An 18,777-nucleotide genomic window follows, 5' to 3' on the forward strand; every position below is an offset into this window, starting at 1 on the left:
TCTTTTTGTTATTTATTTGAACATCTCTGGGGGAATAAAAGTTCCACCCTCCCTCTGGGCTCGGTCACAGACCTGCTATGCCCCCATCCCTGTGAGTTGTGGAAGGTTGCTAGACTACTTTGGTTCCCTTCAAGCCTCAGGCTGCATTTTCTACTTGTGGAGGCTGCCAGAGGGGAGGGTGTAGAAGGCTGTGTGCCTGTTTTTGACTTTTCAGCTAGTCCTGACAATGTAACAATTTGTAAAGTACTCTTATCTAAAATTGGATAAAAAATCAGGTCAGTTTAGTTTCAGGTGCCCCCCCCTCCCCCCAGCCTTCCTCCAACAGAAGGGATTCAAAAGACCGATTGGTGAAATGCCTTGCTAAACAAGCAAGCCCTGGGAAAAATTGTCTTAAATTTTTGTTTGAAAACTTTAAAAAATGTACATACAACTGATTTTGATTTTTGTGTGCTTTAAGAAACTGTGTGAGTGTGTTTTGTATGTGTTTGTGAACATGTTCAGTGTAAAAATTGTCAGCATGCTGTAACAATTGGATGAGTTTAAGTTTAAAATTCAAAAGGTTATGAGATTTGGACATTACCAATTTTTAAAAAAATTTTTACATTGCTTTAAATGTTTTTTTTTTTTTAAGGATTCTTTAACTTAAAAATTAGAAAATCTGGTATTATAAAATGCATAAGGCCGTTTACACTGTAAGAAAGTTATCTGGCTGAACAAAAATGCATTGGCTGTTTGGGATTTAGTTCCCTTGCCTAAAATTTGGGGATAAATATTAGAAATTTAAATGTAAAGGTTAGTTAACACTGTCAAAGATGTTACCTGTTCTATATGTCTAAAACTATTTCATTCAATCACCAAGAGGGAAAAAAGGGGAAAAACTTAGAAGCCAACAGAAGACCTATCTTTAGGGGTGAGGGGTGAACTGGCAGAAGTGCAGTTCATCTGGTCATGCATGGTGGGACAGGCCCTGGGGTAAGTCCACAGATGATGGAACAGGCCCTGGGAGGAGTCCACGCATGGTGAAAGAGGGCAAGCTGGCACAAATGCAGTTCATCTAACCCTAAAGAGTCAGACTGGGTGCATGCCCATTCAACAGGAGGGGCCGAGTGGCCCATCTTTATTCTGTCCCTTTTCCCTGCAGTTAGACACTGGAAACATGATGGTAACCATAAGTGATGTGATGATCTGATTAGCATTGCTAAAACTGCCTTTTGGATGTGTTAAAATTAAAATTAAGAAGGCCTTAAAAAGAGGGTTAAAAAATTTTTTTCTGCATAATGTGTTTTGCTCTCAATGATATTTTGCAATTTTATATGTTTTTTAAGGCATAAAGGTGTTAAGTCTAGCCTTTTGGTACAGTGATGGTGATTGCAATTCTTGCATTAAGGAAAAGTTTTAATGTGTATCTGTTTTAAAACAAGCAGCCGAAAGGAAATGAGTGACACCTAGCCTTGCGAGTTCAAGGGATTTTTCAAAATGCAACTAAAAACTAAAGTATAGAATATTAAAACAGAGATTAATAGGAAGCTTAAACATTAGGAATGGATTTCTGTGTATAACATTTAAAAGTAAAATTGTTCTAAACATTTGCCTCAAAGTGTAAAAAGGAAAAATTAAGATTAACAAAATAATTGCTTAATTCCTATTTCAGTTTGCTCTAATAGTTTTTTTTTTTTTGTAACAGTTCCTAGCAAGCCCACAAAAAGGGTTGAGGATTCTTATAAGTTTGTCAGATGTAACTTTCACTCTTAATAAGTTCCAGGTAAGAGCATGCTTAAAAGCTACTTCTATGTTGACCACCCTGTTGCTTTTAAATGGAGTAAAGTGTCCTTTTATGAGACTCATTGGTCTGAAAACTGGTTAAAAGCCATCCCGGGCAGAAAAAGGTCTCTGTGAGACTGTCACTTCTACTCAGCCAGTGGAAGGCTGAAAGAACAAACAGAGCTGCTTTAGGACTCACGGTGGCAGAGTGTTAGCCTTGCTCTATAGAACTGAGGGACAGCATTCAGACCCCGAGTTCAAGTCCAGCAACCAACTAAGGGAAATGCCAATGAGGCATTTATACCAGTGTGGAGAAGACACTCGTGGCACGAAAGCAAATGGAGGTGCATCCAGAGGCAGTAAGCCCCTGCTTGGATGGCAGAAATAATGTCAGATCCTAGAGTTCTTTGTGTGTGGGCCTTCAAATATTGGTCAGAGCCAGAGGTCAGGAGAAGATAGTTTGTAAGCATGCCTAATGTTCATGACTATCTACCTTGTAAGGGACAGGAACCTGCCAGTCCTCTGTGATAGTAGTAAAAAGCTAAAGTTATAAAATGTGGGGGATAGTTTAAATCTCAACCCCTGTCTGTGTCAAAAGTCCTAACTGACAGTAACTGAGCTGACACTAGCTACATGAAATTCATCTGCTCAGGAAAAAAGGGTTTATAAACCCGAGAGTGTGTTTCTATTGACATGTCTGAAGGCCTGCACAGGTAACTTAGGCATTGTTAGAGTCACTAGAGATCACATTCCTAAGCCATCCAGAAAGATGCTTTTGCAAACCAGAGTGCTAAACAAGCTACACTGCTGTAGATGGAGAAAAATTCTGTGCATTTGTCAAAAGTTAAAATATTGTTCTTAATGACATCTAACCCAGGTAACCTCTTTGTAAAATAGGCTAAGGTTATAGGTTCCTGGCTAGGTAGGATCAACACCCCTGAGTCAGCTTGAAGAAGTTATAGAAGATAAAACTTCACCCATCATCCCCTTTTAAGAACAAGGGACCAGAGTCACTTGTTTTTTAAAAATGTGGCAAAATAGACAGAAGGAAAAGGCATGGGAAATAGTAGCACAGGTCTGAGCCCTCTATATCTGCCTAAAAAATCAGCCTTCTTAAAAGAACTATCTAGTTTAAAAAGTTGTCATTTTGGTAAATTGTCCTGTGCTAGTGTCTAAATAGTCTTAAAAACTAGTGGGGACACAGCCTGCCAAGCCTATGCAATGTGTCCTTAATCAGTCTGTGTAGGAATTTGCAGCACAGCATGAGGTGTGACAGTCCCTTGGAGCCACTGAGAAACCCTGCTGCTGCTGCATACCCTAATGGGCAAAGTTCAACAATAGCCTGACAGTCACCTGGAGGAAATCTACATCCTCACCAAGACCACCTTAACTGTGGTAAAAGTAGACTGAACTCCTGCCTGGTTCCATCACCTGAGACTGCATCCCAGTTGAAAGCTGCTAAAACTAAGATCTTGTGGGACTTTCTATTGGTGATATCCAGTAACCCTCTCTACTCCCACAGTGGATATTGGGGGCAAGGATATCACTGGCTTGCCTTAGGCACTTCAGGGCATAGTGACTGGAAATCCACTCTATAGTCACAGCCTAGTTTGGCTCTGGTATACTAATAACCTGCTTCCAACTGAGTATGTATTGTTAATTCAGGTAGTAAAAGGAATAGGACCCAGCCTTGCTCTTAGCCTTAAAATCTAGCAAGCTTCTCCACCCGAGTGGTGCCTTGAGGCCGTTGGGAGATAACTTGGTTCCGCAAGCCAAAGGAAAAATGGACAGTTTTACATGAGACTCTTTTTTTTTTTTTTTTTTTTTTTTGTCGGTTGTGGGACTTGAACTCTGAAAATGGGCAGTTTTAAACTGTAGCCACAAAGAAGCTCAAAGATTTCTAAAGAAGAGGAAAGTAGTAAAGAAAGCCTTGGGAAAGGAATTGGGAAAAATTGGTATCCCCTGGATAAGAAAGGATTTAAAAAGTAAGGATTGTCTTAAACTGTTTGTAAAGAAGACAAACCTCAGAAAGTTTAAGTATGTAGCAAGTGGTATGGGAATGGCTTAAAATTGGAGCTTACAAGTACAGCTGGAATAAAATTAAGTTAGCTGTGATATATGGAGTCAGGACTGGTGGAAGAAAACGTAAGGGCTTTTGGTACTGTTAATTTGGTTACTCACAATCTAACCTTGTATACTTAACAGACTGGTGTCCTTTGTAAAAGAGAGGATCAGCACAGTCCATCTATTAGTTCTGAGATCCCAATACCATACTGTAAATATAGAAGACTGTGCCAATTAGGGAACATGAATGGGCCCCAATGCTCTAGAAGAGGAGGGAATGAAAGACTACGCTAGCTAACTCCATTCTAAAAGCAATCCATCATCTCCTGTAAAACTGACCTCAGGTTAAACTTAAGGGACAAAACAGTTATTGGAAAAATCAGTTCTTGGAAGGTTCTTGGAAAACCCGCAATTGAAACTGCAATTATACCCATTACACACCTAGCAACCGCCAGTTAGATAAGGGTTGAGAAACACAATCCCAGTTACTGGAAAATGGATGGGATGGTCAGCTGATAGAAGCAGCTGCAGGATCAGGGGACCCGAAATTTGCTCGCGAAATGCTGACCAATTATGTAGACGCTCTAGAACCTTAAACCCCCTCCTATTTGCTAGAAACCCTATAAGAACCCTGATAAACATGTGGTTGGGGCTCACAACTCTGACTCGCTGTGTTGATGATGATTGTGAGTCCAGGCTCTAGCTTGCAAATAAATGACTCTTTTGCTGTTTGCATTGGTTGTGGTCTCTGGGAGTCACTCGGGGTCTTGAGTTTGAGTCTAACACTTCCTTCCTTCTTTCCTTCCACTTGTGGAGCTTTAACTCAGGGTGCTATACTTGAACTCTTTTGTTCAAGGCTAGAGCTCCACCACTTTGAGCCACAGCTCCACTTGCATTTTTTGAGTGGTTAATTGGAGTTTTCTGCTCAGGCTGCCTTCCAATAGCCACCCAAAGATCTCAGCCTCCCAAGTAGCAAGGATTACAGGCACAAGCCACTAGTACTGGGATCTAAGTGGTTCTTATTGAAATCATTACTTCATTTCTCCCTGGATCATCTTCCTGAAAGATGTTACTAGATGAAAAGATATAATATTAGAAGCGTGCAAGTATTGTAGCAACAGCCCATTGGTTTGTATAGTTAAATTGTCTACTGAAAAGCAAAATAAAACCATGTGATCTAAACAAGGAAATGTTCAGAGCTTACTTGTGGATATGGTTCATTAATTCAGAGATTTATGAGCTAACACACCCACTGATACAATCATCCTTAAATGTCATCGTTAATTCCTGTAGAGATTATGCTGGAACTATTTATTACATAAACTTGCAACTAACAAAAATAGTGAAATGTCATGGCATCTTCATTTCCTTGTTGGCCCTCTCTTAGAATTCTCTTTATTACTTCTCCCTTTTCTTTCTTTTGTTTCTTTGTCTTTTCTATTTTGCTACTGGGGATCCAACCTAGGACACTGTACTTGCTAGGCAAGCCATTGCCACTGAGATATATCACAGCCATGGTTTGTCTTCTGGTATTTCTTCATACCATATAAATCTTTCACCTATGATTTCTTTCTTACTGCTGCTTTTTATCTCATAACCTTTGGAAGGTCACACTATTTGCTGTCAATAAACAATATTTGAAAATATTGTCTTCAATTTCTTATCTATTTACTTCCTCATTCACAAATTGTAATAAACATTAGTACTGTGTCAAATGTTCTGATTATGTTACAGTTCTACCTTTCTTCAAGGTACTGATAAATGACCTTTTAAGTTAGAAATTATCCAAATTGATTTTTCTGTTGCCTTTTATACATACTTAAACATTATTTCAATTTTTCAATTCACATAATGCTATACTCAACCATTTATTCTCGCTGTACTTGGATTTCAACTAAGGACTTCATGTTTGCTAGGCAAGCAATCTACAACTTGAGCCAGACCTCTAGCCTCCCTTGCTTTGAGGGTTTATTTTTTTTGTTTTTATTTTATTGTCAAGGTGATGTAGAGAGGGTTTACAGTTATATAGGTAGTAAGTACATTTCTTGTCTAACTTGTTACCCCTCCATCATATTTCTCCCTCTTTCCCTCCCTCCCAATCACCCCATCCATGCGTTTGGATTTATAAGGTCCCTTGCTTTTGGCCTAGGTGGGCCTTCTGTCATGGATTTTTTTAAATTTCAGATAAATTTACTCTGTTTACCTTACACATTTTTCTGCCTTTTATTTCTTTAGTGGGTATAGGAAACAAATTCATCCTTCTAGTTGGTATCAATGAAAAGAATAGGGGCTGGGAAGGTGGATCAGTGGTAGAGCGCTTGCCTTGCATGCATGAGGCCCTGGGTTTGATTACTCAGCAACACATAAGCAGAAAAAAAAGCTGGAAGTGGCCCTGTGGCTCAAGTGGTAGAGTGCTAGCCTGGAACTGAGGGGTGAGGGACAGCGCCCAGGCCCAGAGTTCAGGACCCACAACCGGACCTCCCCCCCACAAAAAAAAATATTTCACCAAGTTTGACAGAATGATTTTAGCAAGGTTAGCTCGAGGAAATACCAAAATATAAAAAATGAGATTGGGCAATACCTGGTTAGTTCAAGTCATATTACTCCTAAGGGTAAAAGCAGAGACTTCCCTGTAGCCTACACTTTTTAAAACAATTCTCTTTTTATTTTTATGACTGAGACTGGGACTCAGACTCAGTACCTGATGCTTTTGCTCTTTGATTGATGCTCTACCAACTAAGTCATGCCTCTAACCCCATGATTACACTCCTGATGATTTTGGGTTTTAGGAGAAACTGTTCTGTTGGGATTTTTACTTGCTTTGCTTATCATGTGACTTTTTGTTAGATCTGGTCTACTCGGGCTTAATTCAGGATTAAAGTCCAAAAACAATGTTTTTTCTTGTTTTATCACTTTAGCACCTGATAAATTGGAGGATAAATAAAGAGGAGACATGAGATCATAGTTTGTTATTTCAGTGCAAAATAAGATACGGTTCAGGTCCTTTTCTTCAGAGTGACTCAGGTGTTTCTGACTAAAGATGCCATATTTCCTGCTTGCACCTTGTGCTTTGACTATCAGGTTGTTACTGGTCCCATTTTGTGGTCATCTGGTCAGTTGTGAGACTTGATTCATTACAGCTGATACTTGGGAAGGCAAATATTGAGCCTGGTGACAGGCATTGGGGCTATCATGATACATAGGAGATTTCTTCTTATTGGTAAGAATCCTACTCTCTAGAGATAAACAAAGACAAATGGCAAGGATGTGAGGAGTTTCGTGTGCACCAGGAGTAAGAAGTAGTTGTTAGATGAGGTTAGAATAATGTAACTTAGAGGAGGCAAGAGATGGTGGTAGTGGTGTCGGGGTGTCACCTATTCTAAAACGTGAGAATAAGCATGCATTATCCAGACAACTTTAAACTGTGTAAATGGAGGCATAATGGAGGAGAGGCCTCATGGAGAATGAGAAAAGCCTCCCAGGCTCAAGCTCCTGTTATATATTCAGAGTTCTAGGGGCAGGCACGAAGGGTGGAGCCACAGATGGCATCAGGAATTGATAGACCTGAAACTGGAGGACTGAGCTGGAAGAAAGACTTTAAGGGGGTTATCAGTTACTTAGACATGGTCAGAGTACAAAGGAGAGTCACTGATTTTTAGAGAGGAAAAGGACTGAACTAGATTGAATTTTAGAAAAGACTTGAACTATAAAGTGAATAGTGGTCACAAGCAGACCTGGATTTCTAGCACTGATTTTTTTTGGCACACATGTTGTGAAATAGTACCCATCTAGGATCCTAGGAACTGAGTTAGACTGGATATTTGACTCTACTTGTACTCAGGAGCCTCCAGGCAGGACAGAACTCAAACAGGAGTTCATAATTGAATTTTTTGGGGAATTGTTTTGTGGAGAATCCAGGTTAGAAATGATAGGTGTGAACCAGGGAGACAGACACACTGGGGGCGTTTTAAGATATTAAGAATCATCTGGACTTGGTAACTGATGGGGTTTAGAGAACAAACTAACAAGAATAGGAAAATCTCTGTCATTTTATGAACGTGTTAGAATATTCAGCATTCAGTGCTTTTGTCTTTCTCTTATTTTCTCTCATTAAGGTCCAATTCGTTGCTTCAAATAACTTATTCTGTAGGGAAGCTTGTAGAGGGACTTCTGTTAAATAGTAAACAAGTGCATTTGGGAGTCAGGAAACTATATGAAAAGTGATGCCAAGAAGGGACAGCCTTTCTGTCTGAGTGTGGAGGTGGAGCGGAGGTGAGCAGTAGGATAAGGATTGTAAGAGAGCATGTTGTTCTTAGAAGACAGAGGAGGGAGACTGAAGGTTAGAATCTCAAATGAAAGAAAAGAGTATGTTGTTCTTAGTAAGAGCATCGACACATAAAACAGTAGGTGATATGGGGAAATCATGTGTCTCTGACTGATTTCAATTGTGGAATAGAGGGAATGATGCCATAGAAAAGAGGAGGTAGAGGTGAAATCCTGGTAATGTGCTCATTTATCTCACAAATATTTGTGTCTTTACTCTGCTGTGGCACCTGACAAATAAGGGATCAATTAAACTGGCCACATCTCTTCCACTGAGATATGTTGAGGTAGGTCAATCTTAGTAAGTCAAGTTGAGCTATATTGTGTAGTTTTTACCAAATTACTTTGAAGTTATTGTGGGACTTGGCTTGGGGAGGATACACTGAAGACAGAAAAACCAACTATGGCTAAATTTTCCAGCAGTATGCATTAGTGACAGCCTGAGGCACTATTATTGAAGAGAGTAGAGTTGTGTCTCCACATAGGATGCCTTTCTTCCTTAGTAGGATGGCTTACTTACTATTTTCTAGGTTTCCTGCCAGAAGCAATAGAACTAAGCTTCCTTTCCCAAATCTAGTATTTTTGGACCTAGTAGATGGACTGTTAGACCCTATGGCTTAATTTGAATGCTCATGCCTGCACTTCACTTTGGAGGTGTTATTGCTAGTTTTTCCTTCAGTATTTATTGTCAGGACTAGCACTGCCACCTATGTTGATGTGCAAAGCACTGTGCTTAGAAGAGCTCTGAAGATGGTTTAATTCTTTGTCATTTGTCTTGAAACCCTGATTAATATTTAAACAAAAGCCTCTTGTTTTCATTGTGCACTGGAAAATATAAATTGGATAGCCTGTCCTGACTACAAGTATAGCAGTCATTTAGTTTTCTTATTCTTCCTAATTCATGACCATGTACTTAATGTCCACAGACATTAGGGAATGAAATCAAGGCCTGCCAAGTTTATAGCTCTGAGCTCCTACATCAACAAATTGGAGAGATCTGAAACTAGCAATTTAATGACACATCTAAACCTCCTTGAAAAAGAGCAGCAAGATAAACCCCAATCCAGTAGACGGAAAGAAATAATCAAAATTAAATCAGAATTAAATGAATTAGAATCCAAAAAAACTATAGAAAGAATAAAAAAAACAAAGAGTTGGTTCTTTGAAAAACTTAACAAAATTGACAAACCCTTAGCAAATCTTATCAGAAAAAGAAGAGAACACACCCAAATTAATAAACTCAGAGATGAGAATGGAAACATCACCACGGAAACAACCAAGATTCAGAACATTATAAGGGAATACTTCTCAAAACTTTATGCTAATAATTTTGAGAACTTGACAGAAATGGACCTTTTCCTAGCAAATATTGACATGCCAAAACTAAACCAGATGAGTTAAACCAGCTTAACAGGCCCATATCAAGCATTGAAATAGAAACAGCAATAAGAGACCTCCCAGCTAAGAAAAGTCCAGGACCAGATGGTTTTACAGCAGAATTTCACAAGGCCTTCAAAGCAGAGCTCACACCAATACTCCTCCAACTCTTCAATGAAATTGAAAGAGAAAGCTCACTACCGAACACATTCTATGAAGCCATCATAACCCTCATCCCAAAACCAGGCAGGGACTCATCAAAGAAAGAGAACTATAGACCCATTTCTTTGATGAACATTGATGCAAAACTTCTCAACAAAATTTTGGCCAATCGACTTCAACAATTCATCCAAAAAATCATACACCATGATCAAACAGGATTCATTTCAGGGATGCAAAGCTGGTTCAATATATGCAAATCAATTAATATTATTCATCACATCAACAGGAGCAAGAATAAGAATCACATGGTTATCTCAATAGATGCAGAAAACGCATTCGACAAGATCCAACACCCCTTCATGATGAAGGTTTTGGAAAAATGAGGAATCCATGGAACATTCCTCAATACAATAAAGGCTGCATATGACAAACCTACAGCCAGCATTATACTCAATGGTGAAAAATTAAAGCCATTTCCTCTTAACTCAGGAACAAGACAAGGATGCCCACTCTCTCCACTTCTCTTCAATCTGGTATTAGAATGCCTAGCTACAGCAATAAGACAAGATGCAGACATAAAGGGGATCCAAATAGGGAAAGAAGAAATAAAACTCTCCCTCTTTGCAGATGATATGATCTTGTATTTAAAGAATCCCATAGACTCCACTCCCAAATTACTCAAGCTGATTCAAAACTTTGGCAAAGTAGCAGGTTATAAAATTAACCCCCCAAAATCAATGGCTTTTCTGTATGCCAACAATGAGAAAAGTGTGGCTGAAATTAGGAAAGCAACTCCATTTGTAATAGCCCCACAAAAAATAAAATACCTAGGAATTAACTAAAGAAGTGAAGGACCTCTATGATGAAAACTTTAAAATCTTAAAAAAGGAAATCAACACAGAAGTTAAAAAATGGCAAAACCTCCCATGCTCCTGGATTGGAAAGATTAACATCGTGAAAATGGCAATACTTCCCAAGGCTATCTACAAATTCAACGCAATACCTATCAAAATTCCAACCTCATTCTTCAAGTAAATAGAAGAGGCAATCCAAAAATTCATATGGAACAATGAAAGACCCCGAATAGCAAAAACGCTCCTCAATGGAAAGAACACTGCTGGAAGAATATCAATACCAAGCTTCAAACTCTACTATAAAGCCATAGTAATCAAAACAGCTTGGTATTGGCATAAGAACAGACCTCAGGACCAATGGAATAGAATTGAAAACCCAGAAATGAACCTACAGACCTATAGCCATCTAATCTTCGATAAGGGAGCTAAAACAATAGAATGGAAGAAAGACAACCTCTTCAGTAAATGGTGCTGGCAAAATTGGTTAACTACATGTAGAAAACTTAAGCTAGATCCTTATATATCACCCTGCACCAGAATCAACTCCAAATGGATCAAAGACCTTGAACTCAAAGCAGACACTCTGAAAACATTACAGGATGGAATAGGAGAAACCCTAGGTCTCCTTGGCTCAGGCCGAAATTTTCTGAATAGAGACCCGGAAACACAACAAATCAAAGAAAGGTTGGACAAATGGGATTGCATAAAGTTGCAGAGCTTCTGCAGGGCAAATGACATAGCTAGCAAGATCAATAGAAAGCCCACGGATTGGGAGAAGATCTTTACTAGCCATACAACGGACAAGGGTCTCATATCTAAAATATACTTGGAACTCAAAAAATTAAACCCCCCCCAACAACAAATCCTCAAAGAAACCACTGCCCAATAAATAAGTGGGCGAAAGACTTAAAGAGAAACTTCTCTGAAGAAGAAAGAAGGATGGCCAATAGACACATGAAGAAATGTTCAACATCCCTAGCCATAAAAGAAATGCAAATCAAAACAACATTGAGATATCACCTCACTCCAGTTAGAACGGCAAAAATCAAGAACTCTAACAACAACAGATGCTGGAGGGGATGTGGACAGAAAGGAACCTTACTTCATTGTTGGTGGGAATGTAAACTTGTTCAACCACTTTGGAAAGCAGTATGGAGGTTCCTCAAAAGACTTCACATAGAACTCTCCTATGACCCAGCAGTCCCACTTTTGGGCATTTACCCAAATGTTTACAAACAAGACCACACTAAAGCTACCAGCACAACTATGTTTATTGCAGCATTATTTACCATAGCTAAGATATGGAACCAACCCAGATGCCCCTCAGTAGATGAATGGATCAAGAAAATGTGGTATATATACACAATGGAATTCTATGCCTCCATCAGAAAGAATGACATTGCCCCATTTGTTAGGAAATGGAAAAACTTGGAAAAAATTATATTAAGTGAAGTAAGCCAGGCCCAAAGAAACATAGGTCCCATGGTTTCCCTTATTTGTAATATCTAGTATATGTATGAGTCAAGCGGAAAAGGTCAGATAATGTGCTGTCAGGAAAATGAACCCTTAGATGTGTATTTTAATGTTTTTTTCTTTCATGCATGTGTTTCTAAGGCATTTGTAAGATTATTTCTTTGTTGCTTTGTATATCCCTCCCCCACAGTATAACCCCTGCTTTCACTATATTTGATGTCAGTATAACTTGTGGAGGAGATGGGGAAAAACCAGTTGTTTAAGGATACAGGTGGACCTGTTGCAACAATGAGAAGTACAAGTTGCCATGTCCAAAACTAGCTTTACAACGTCTGGGGGGGGGGGTGGGGGGGGAAGGAGAAGGATTGGGATTGGGGGGGAGGGGGGAGGCTGGGAAGGGATGTGAAGGGTAAACAAAGGAGGAGGCTGCAATGCTTGGTAAGAAATGTACGCATTATCCTGCCCATGTAATTGTAACTCCTCTGTACAGTATGTTTACAAATAAAATTAAATTAAATTAAAAAAAAAATCAAGGCCTGCTCTAGGAATAAATAGCCTGCTCATGGTACTGACCTGAAAACTGGAACATCTGGAAGGGATGTAACCAGATTGATAGGCTTTGTGTATTGTTATGAGGTAAATAGATAGGAAAGACCCAGGGAAAACACCTCTGTTGACAACAAAGAACTTTAGAACTTCATTCTCCTCTCACCAGATAACAGACCAGGTGTTCAACCCTCACTCTTTCTCTATTATTTCTGTGTATCCATCATTCTAAGCTGGCATTCTAGAACTGGCTGAACAAGTACAGGTCTGCTAGAAGAACTAGCAATGCCAATTGATCTTCTGTTTCAACAACACAGTCCTAGTACCCTAAGGCATAGATCCTTTTTTGTCAGCAGGTCATGAGACAAAGTCATATCTTCTTAGTCACCAGAAAGCTAATACTTACTTCCTCTTCTCTTGTTCTGATATTCTTTTCAATTTAAACTATAAAATCCAGGTCAAAGAGTCTAGTCTGTGTTGAAAGACTTAAAAAGGATCCACAAGGATCATTTCTGTGTCTTTGATTTTGGCTTACTTCCAAATCAGCAAATAAGTCCTGTTAAGACTACTTGACATATGGATGTAAGTGATCATATGTGTTGTTTTTCTTCAGTTCTCTGGTTTGCTAAGTTGTGATCCTAACAATCTTTCTGTAAAGCGTAGGGAAACAACCAATATGAAGTAAAGGAAAGCCATATACTTGTAAACTTGGACTGAGAAGAAGCTGTGAATTTAGCCTCTCAAGTAAATATGCTCTTCTCAACCTACATCTCCTTGTCAATTGGTCTTATTAATATGGTTGTGTCCCAAGTCTAGAGCTCTGAGTAATGAATTAAAATATGTGGCGTTTTTTTTTCTGTAAAAGGCAATAGACAGTACCATCAATAGATTTTTCAGAAGATGAAAGTAAAAGCACATGGGTAGTTATGGCTTCCTATGGGAAAAGAAATAGATACATATTTCTATTAAACTGAAGTCAGGAGTCCCTAAAGTTTGAAGGTGGCATTTCATTTTTTAAATTGTTATCTTTGATGTCCACCAATTTCAGTAAATGTGACATTAGGTATAATGATATCTAATTTGAAATATTAGATACGTATAGAAGACTATCAATTTATACTTGTAGCAATGTCATCCCTCAAATATTGTTTGTTTGATTTTATACTTTATACTTTATTTTGACCGCTTAGACAGTTTTAACTTCTTGATGAAGCTTGAAATGGCAAAATGTTTCAAAATGGTTTTTATTTATACTTTTGCTTTTATTTTTTTGGTTAATTGTGAGCTTAAGAACTTGTGCTCCCACCAATTTTTTTCTTTTTTCTTTGTATGTAATCTGAGCTGTGGTTCTTGTGCATACATAAAATGCCAAGGTAAGCCTATCTTGATTCTTCCATTGGAATGCCTAATTTCACTAACTGTTTACATTTGACAGTGCTGGGAGCCAGTGGCTCAGGCCTATAATCCTAGCTACTCAGGACTGAGATCCGAGGATCATGGTTCACAGCCAGCCCGGGAAGGAGAGTCTGAGAGACTCATCTCCAATAAACCACTGGAAAACCGGAATTGGCACTGTGACTCAAGTGGTAGAGCACTCACATTGAGCTGAAGAGCGCAGGGACAGTGCCCAAGCCCAGAGTTCAAGCCCCACAACCGACAAAAAAAAAAAAGATATTTACAGTGTCATTTTTCATCTTGTATACTAATACTTAGATGATAACTTATCCTGGCATACAGCAGAGATTACAAAGGTACTGTGAGTTTTTGGCATCATGACCAGGTCACAGAATTATAAAGAGGACTAAACCCAGGAACCAGATTTAAAAATATATATTTACAATATTAAGCTTCAAAAGGTAGAACTTTTTATGTCCCAGTTACAAATAACATTATCTCACTTGATCTTTTTAAGTACTAACATATCAGCATGCAGATATTCACAGGTAACTTGCAATGAGCTTGAAGTGGCACCAAAAGTGTTAGAATACAAGCCTGTCTGACCTTAGACCCTAGAAGTCCATACCATATAGCAAAATCAGAAGGGGACCAGAAAACAAAGGTGGGGGCCATTTCTAAGAATGCTGGAATCAGATGAGAGCCCAGTGAGAGAGTGTTAACTTTTGAAGTCTGGAACAAGGCAAGATATTCACTCTTATCTTGCCTATTCAACACAAGGAAAGAACTGTTAGTTAAAAATATCACTATTAGTTAACAATATCTAATGTTTATAAACCTTACAGATATCAACAAAAAGCTTGTGGGAATGCCAGGCACTGGAGGCTAACACCTGTAATCCTAGCTACTCAGGAGGCTGAGACCTGAGGATCTCGGTTCAAAGGCAGCCTGAGGAGGATAGTCTTTGAGACTCTTATCTCCAGTAAACCACTAGAAAAAGAAATCAGAAATGGCCCCGTGGCTTAAGCAGTAGAGGGACAGCACCCAAGGCCAGAGCTCAAGCCCCCCAAACAACTAAGAAAAAAAAATAGATCAATGAAGGTGGCAAATTTGAGGATGCAAAATCCACCAAAATCCATGTAATAAAGATATATTTCCATTTGATAACAAGGCACTTTGAAAAAATAAGAATTCAATGTTAGTTACAAAAATAAAACACTTTGAAAATTTAACAGCATTTAATATTTTACATAGCATTTCATGCTTTTGTCCCAGCTGGTCTGGATCATAGGCCTCTTTTTTTAAATTTTATTTTATTGTAAAGAGGCTGTACAGAGGGGTTACAGTTGCATGAGTAAGGCAATGAGTACATTTCTTGTTGAGCATTGTTCCCCCTTCCCTTGTTGTTCTACCACTATTCCTTCCTTCCCCCACCTCTTTCCTCTCACCCCTACCCAAAATTGTAAAGTTCATTTCCAAGATACTGTCTTGTGGGTATCATCATGCCTTCTTTGTAACTGGAATGACCCAGCTTATTATATGTAATGAAGTCTGACTTTATGCTGAGGCTGGCCTTGAATCAGAGGCATGAGTCACCACATATAGCTCATTTCAGAATGAAATGTATATCAAAATGAGGATCAAAAAATGATACATCATTTTTTGAATGGAAAACTAATATTCCCAGTTATTCACATGAACAACTATTTTTAGTTAGTTAGAAATCTCTCTAGACCTTTTAAGATTATTTTTATAAGTTCATGACCAGATAGGAGGAATAAGAAATAGAGGAGAAGTCCTTTTTGTATTGTTTCTGCTTTTTAAAAGTGTTGTTGAAGGTCTTCTTGAACACTTTCTTTTGGGGAGGAAAGCAGTGGCACCTACAATAAGACACACAAGTACCACCAGTGCCATCACTGACAGCACCAGAGTGGTAACATTAACTGCAGACTTGGCATTACCAGCACTGGATCTGCATTAGGGACAAACAAAGCTACTTGTGCAATGTTGGATAATTTTGATGTCAAACTGCTCTTGTCTACATTTTGAATGGCAATGAATATGTGAGCAGCATTTTCCTCTGAGATATTTCCTGGCTTAAATGCAAACATCTCCTCAGAGTTGGCTTCACTTGGAAACAGGTTAGAAGTGTGAACTTGAAGAGCATTGTCAAAATTGTGTCTCAGGTCAAGTATATTTCCACTTATTCTTATGATCTACTGTTGAACTAAGGAAAAAACAGTTTTCAATGTTTTAGTAACTAGAATACCATATTCAATTTCTTTCTACATATTCTAAAAATATTGTTTAGGCAAAATATATGTTTATATCAGCCTGAAAGTTTTTATAAAAGATGAATTTTGAGGGCTGGGATGGTGGCTCAGTGATAGAGCATTTGCCTTGCATGCATGAGGCCCTGGGTTCGATTCCTCAGCACTATACAAGCAAAAAGGAAAAAGCCAGAAGTGGGGCTTATGGCTCAAGTGGTAGAGCTCTAGCCTTGAGCTGAAGACATGAGCGACAGCGCCCTAGCCCAGAGTTCAGGCCCCACGACTAGATCAAAAAAAAAAAAAAAAGATGAATTTTGACTGCTAAAGTCAATGAATATATTTCTCATTGTTGTCATTTGCTCTGTTTTTTAAATCATTACCGTCTTTTATTATATAAAGTTTTCTGACATATGGTATCAACAGTATAATCCTGAAAAGACTGTAGATTAATCATATATTATCAAAATTAAAATTCTTTATTGTTCAAAGTCCTCATAAGGAGAAAATGTTATCGCAAACCAGGAAAAATATTTACAAATCACACTTCTGATGATAGACTTAAATCCACAAAATTTCATATTTTTATGACTCATTAGAAAATAAGAAAAATAATGATCAAAATATTTAAGTAACAATTTCAAGAACACTGCTAAATAAACATATCAATGAATTGAAAGTCAAAATGCTAGAAGGATTTATATTTTTAATTATGAATAAGATTTTTTATTGTGAAAATACCACACAGAGGGGTTACAATTAAATGAGCAAGGTAATGAGTACATTTCTTATCAAGAATTGTTGCCTCCTCCTTTGTTTCCCATTACCATCCCTACACTCCCATTCCTCTCTTCCTCTACCAAAGCTCTAAAGTTTGTTTTTCAACATTGCATCTTGTATATTTCATTGTTGCAATGGGTCCAACTGTGTACCTATTTAAACAATTTGTTTTTTCCCTTTCCTTCCCCAAATTATACCAACATCAAATACAGTAAAAACAGGGGTTATACTGTGAGGGAGGGACATACAAATCAACAACAACAAAAAAAATCACCTTATAAATATGTTAGAAACAATAGCAAGAATGAAAAACCACTTGAGTCCTTATCTTGGGGTTCGTTTCACTTGACAGCAACTTGTCTGACCTTTTCTGCTTGTCTTAGACATATACTTGTTATTGCAGTTTGGGCATTTTCCTCAATGATCACAAACAAGGCCATTCTAAAGCCACCAGCACAACTATGTTTATTGCAGCATTATTTACCATAGCTAAAATATGGAACCAACCCAGATCCCCCACAGTAGATGAATACATCAAGAAAATATGGTATATATCCACAATGGAATTCTATGCCTCCATCAGAAAGAATGACATTGCCCATTTGTTAAGAAATGGAAAGACTTGGAAAAAACTATATTAAGTGAAGTAAGCCAGGCCCAAAGAAACATAGGTCCATGATTTCCCTTATGTTTTGCTCTTTTTAAACACAGGATATCACTGTGATTCACAGGTGGCCTAGAAATCACTGTGTAACTCAAGCCAGCTTGGAACCCATGATTCTTCTGCCCCACCCTCCCAAGTACTAGTATTAAAAGTGTGCTACACTGTGTTCCATTGAATTCTGGCTTTTAAACTCTGCCAAATGTATGACTTCATATATAATAAGAAAATGTTAAAATATGCCATATTTGACTTATTCAAAAGTATGAGATTATGAAGTTCATCTGTCAAAATACATTCTTTCCTAACATATCCATGAAACCTTGCTTTTCCGATGAGTACCTTTGTATGATACTTTGTGTGACACTTTGTTCTTGCCTGTTCCATTAACAAAATCATTTCCTGGTGCTGTCCATGTTAGGCTGATTTTATCTTCTTCAAATGTGGCATAAAGGTCTATGATTTGACTTGGAGGAAACATATCAGCCAAGGGACCCTAGGCCTTGTGACATCACAAATGCACCTCCACATGCTGTTCTGCTGAAATTCTCCAAGACTCTCTGACCATCCTCATCGATGTCAGGTCTGGGTGGAATTGCTTGAACCTTTCTTGCATTGAAAATTCACTAGTTCAAAATAGGCAAAACTGTGGTAATATTTCTAGAACCCAATACAGCCTTTATATCATTTTCTTTATCACTATAATAGAGTCACAATTTTCCTAAGCCTTATCACATAATCATAGCTTTCTGTTGGTGGGAGACTGCTTTACCAGAATGGTGTAGGATAAAACTGACAAATTGAATTGGAATACTGTACTGAATGAGAATAATGTCATTTTGTTGTTGGTTTTTGTCAATCATGGACCTTGAACTCTGGTCTTGGGCACTGTCCCTTAACTCTTCAGCTCACGACCAGTGCTCTACCATTTGAGTCACAGCGCCATTTCCATTTTTCTATTGGTTTATTGGAGAGAAGAGTCTCACAGACTTCCCTGCCCAGGCTGGCCTTGAACCATGATCATCAGATCTCAGCCTCCTGAGTAGTGAGGATTACAGGCTTGAGCCACCAATACCCAGCTAATGTCACTTAATTTAACATGAGCCTTTAAAAA

General features: G+C 38.4%; 1 protein-coding gene across 1 annotated transcript in view; it reads right to left on the reverse strand.

Annotated features, from left to right (window-relative positions):
- LOC138816546 (calcium-activated chloride channel regulator 1-like) overlaps positions 1-18,080 on the reverse strand; it is a 43,310-nt gene extending 25,230 nt beyond the window's left edge. The window contains exon 1 of the mRNA XM_070006356.1: positions 18,006-18,080. Coding sequence (XP_069862457.1) covers positions 18,006-18,062 — 57 coding nt within the window. The 5' untranslated portion in view covers positions 18,063-18,080. The remainder of the gene's footprint in view (positions 1-18,005) is intronic.
- Between the last annotated feature and the right edge of the window lie 697 nt (positions 18,081-18,777).

This window comes from Dipodomys merriami, unplaced genomic scaffold (assembly GCF_024711535.1).
Source record: "Dipodomys merriami isolate MVZ:Mamm:240054 unplaced genomic scaffold, mDipMer1.0.p SCAF_7, whole genome shotgun sequence".
Lineage (NCBI taxonomy): Eukaryota > Metazoa > Chordata > Mammalia > Rodentia > Heteromyidae > Dipodomys > Dipodomys merriami.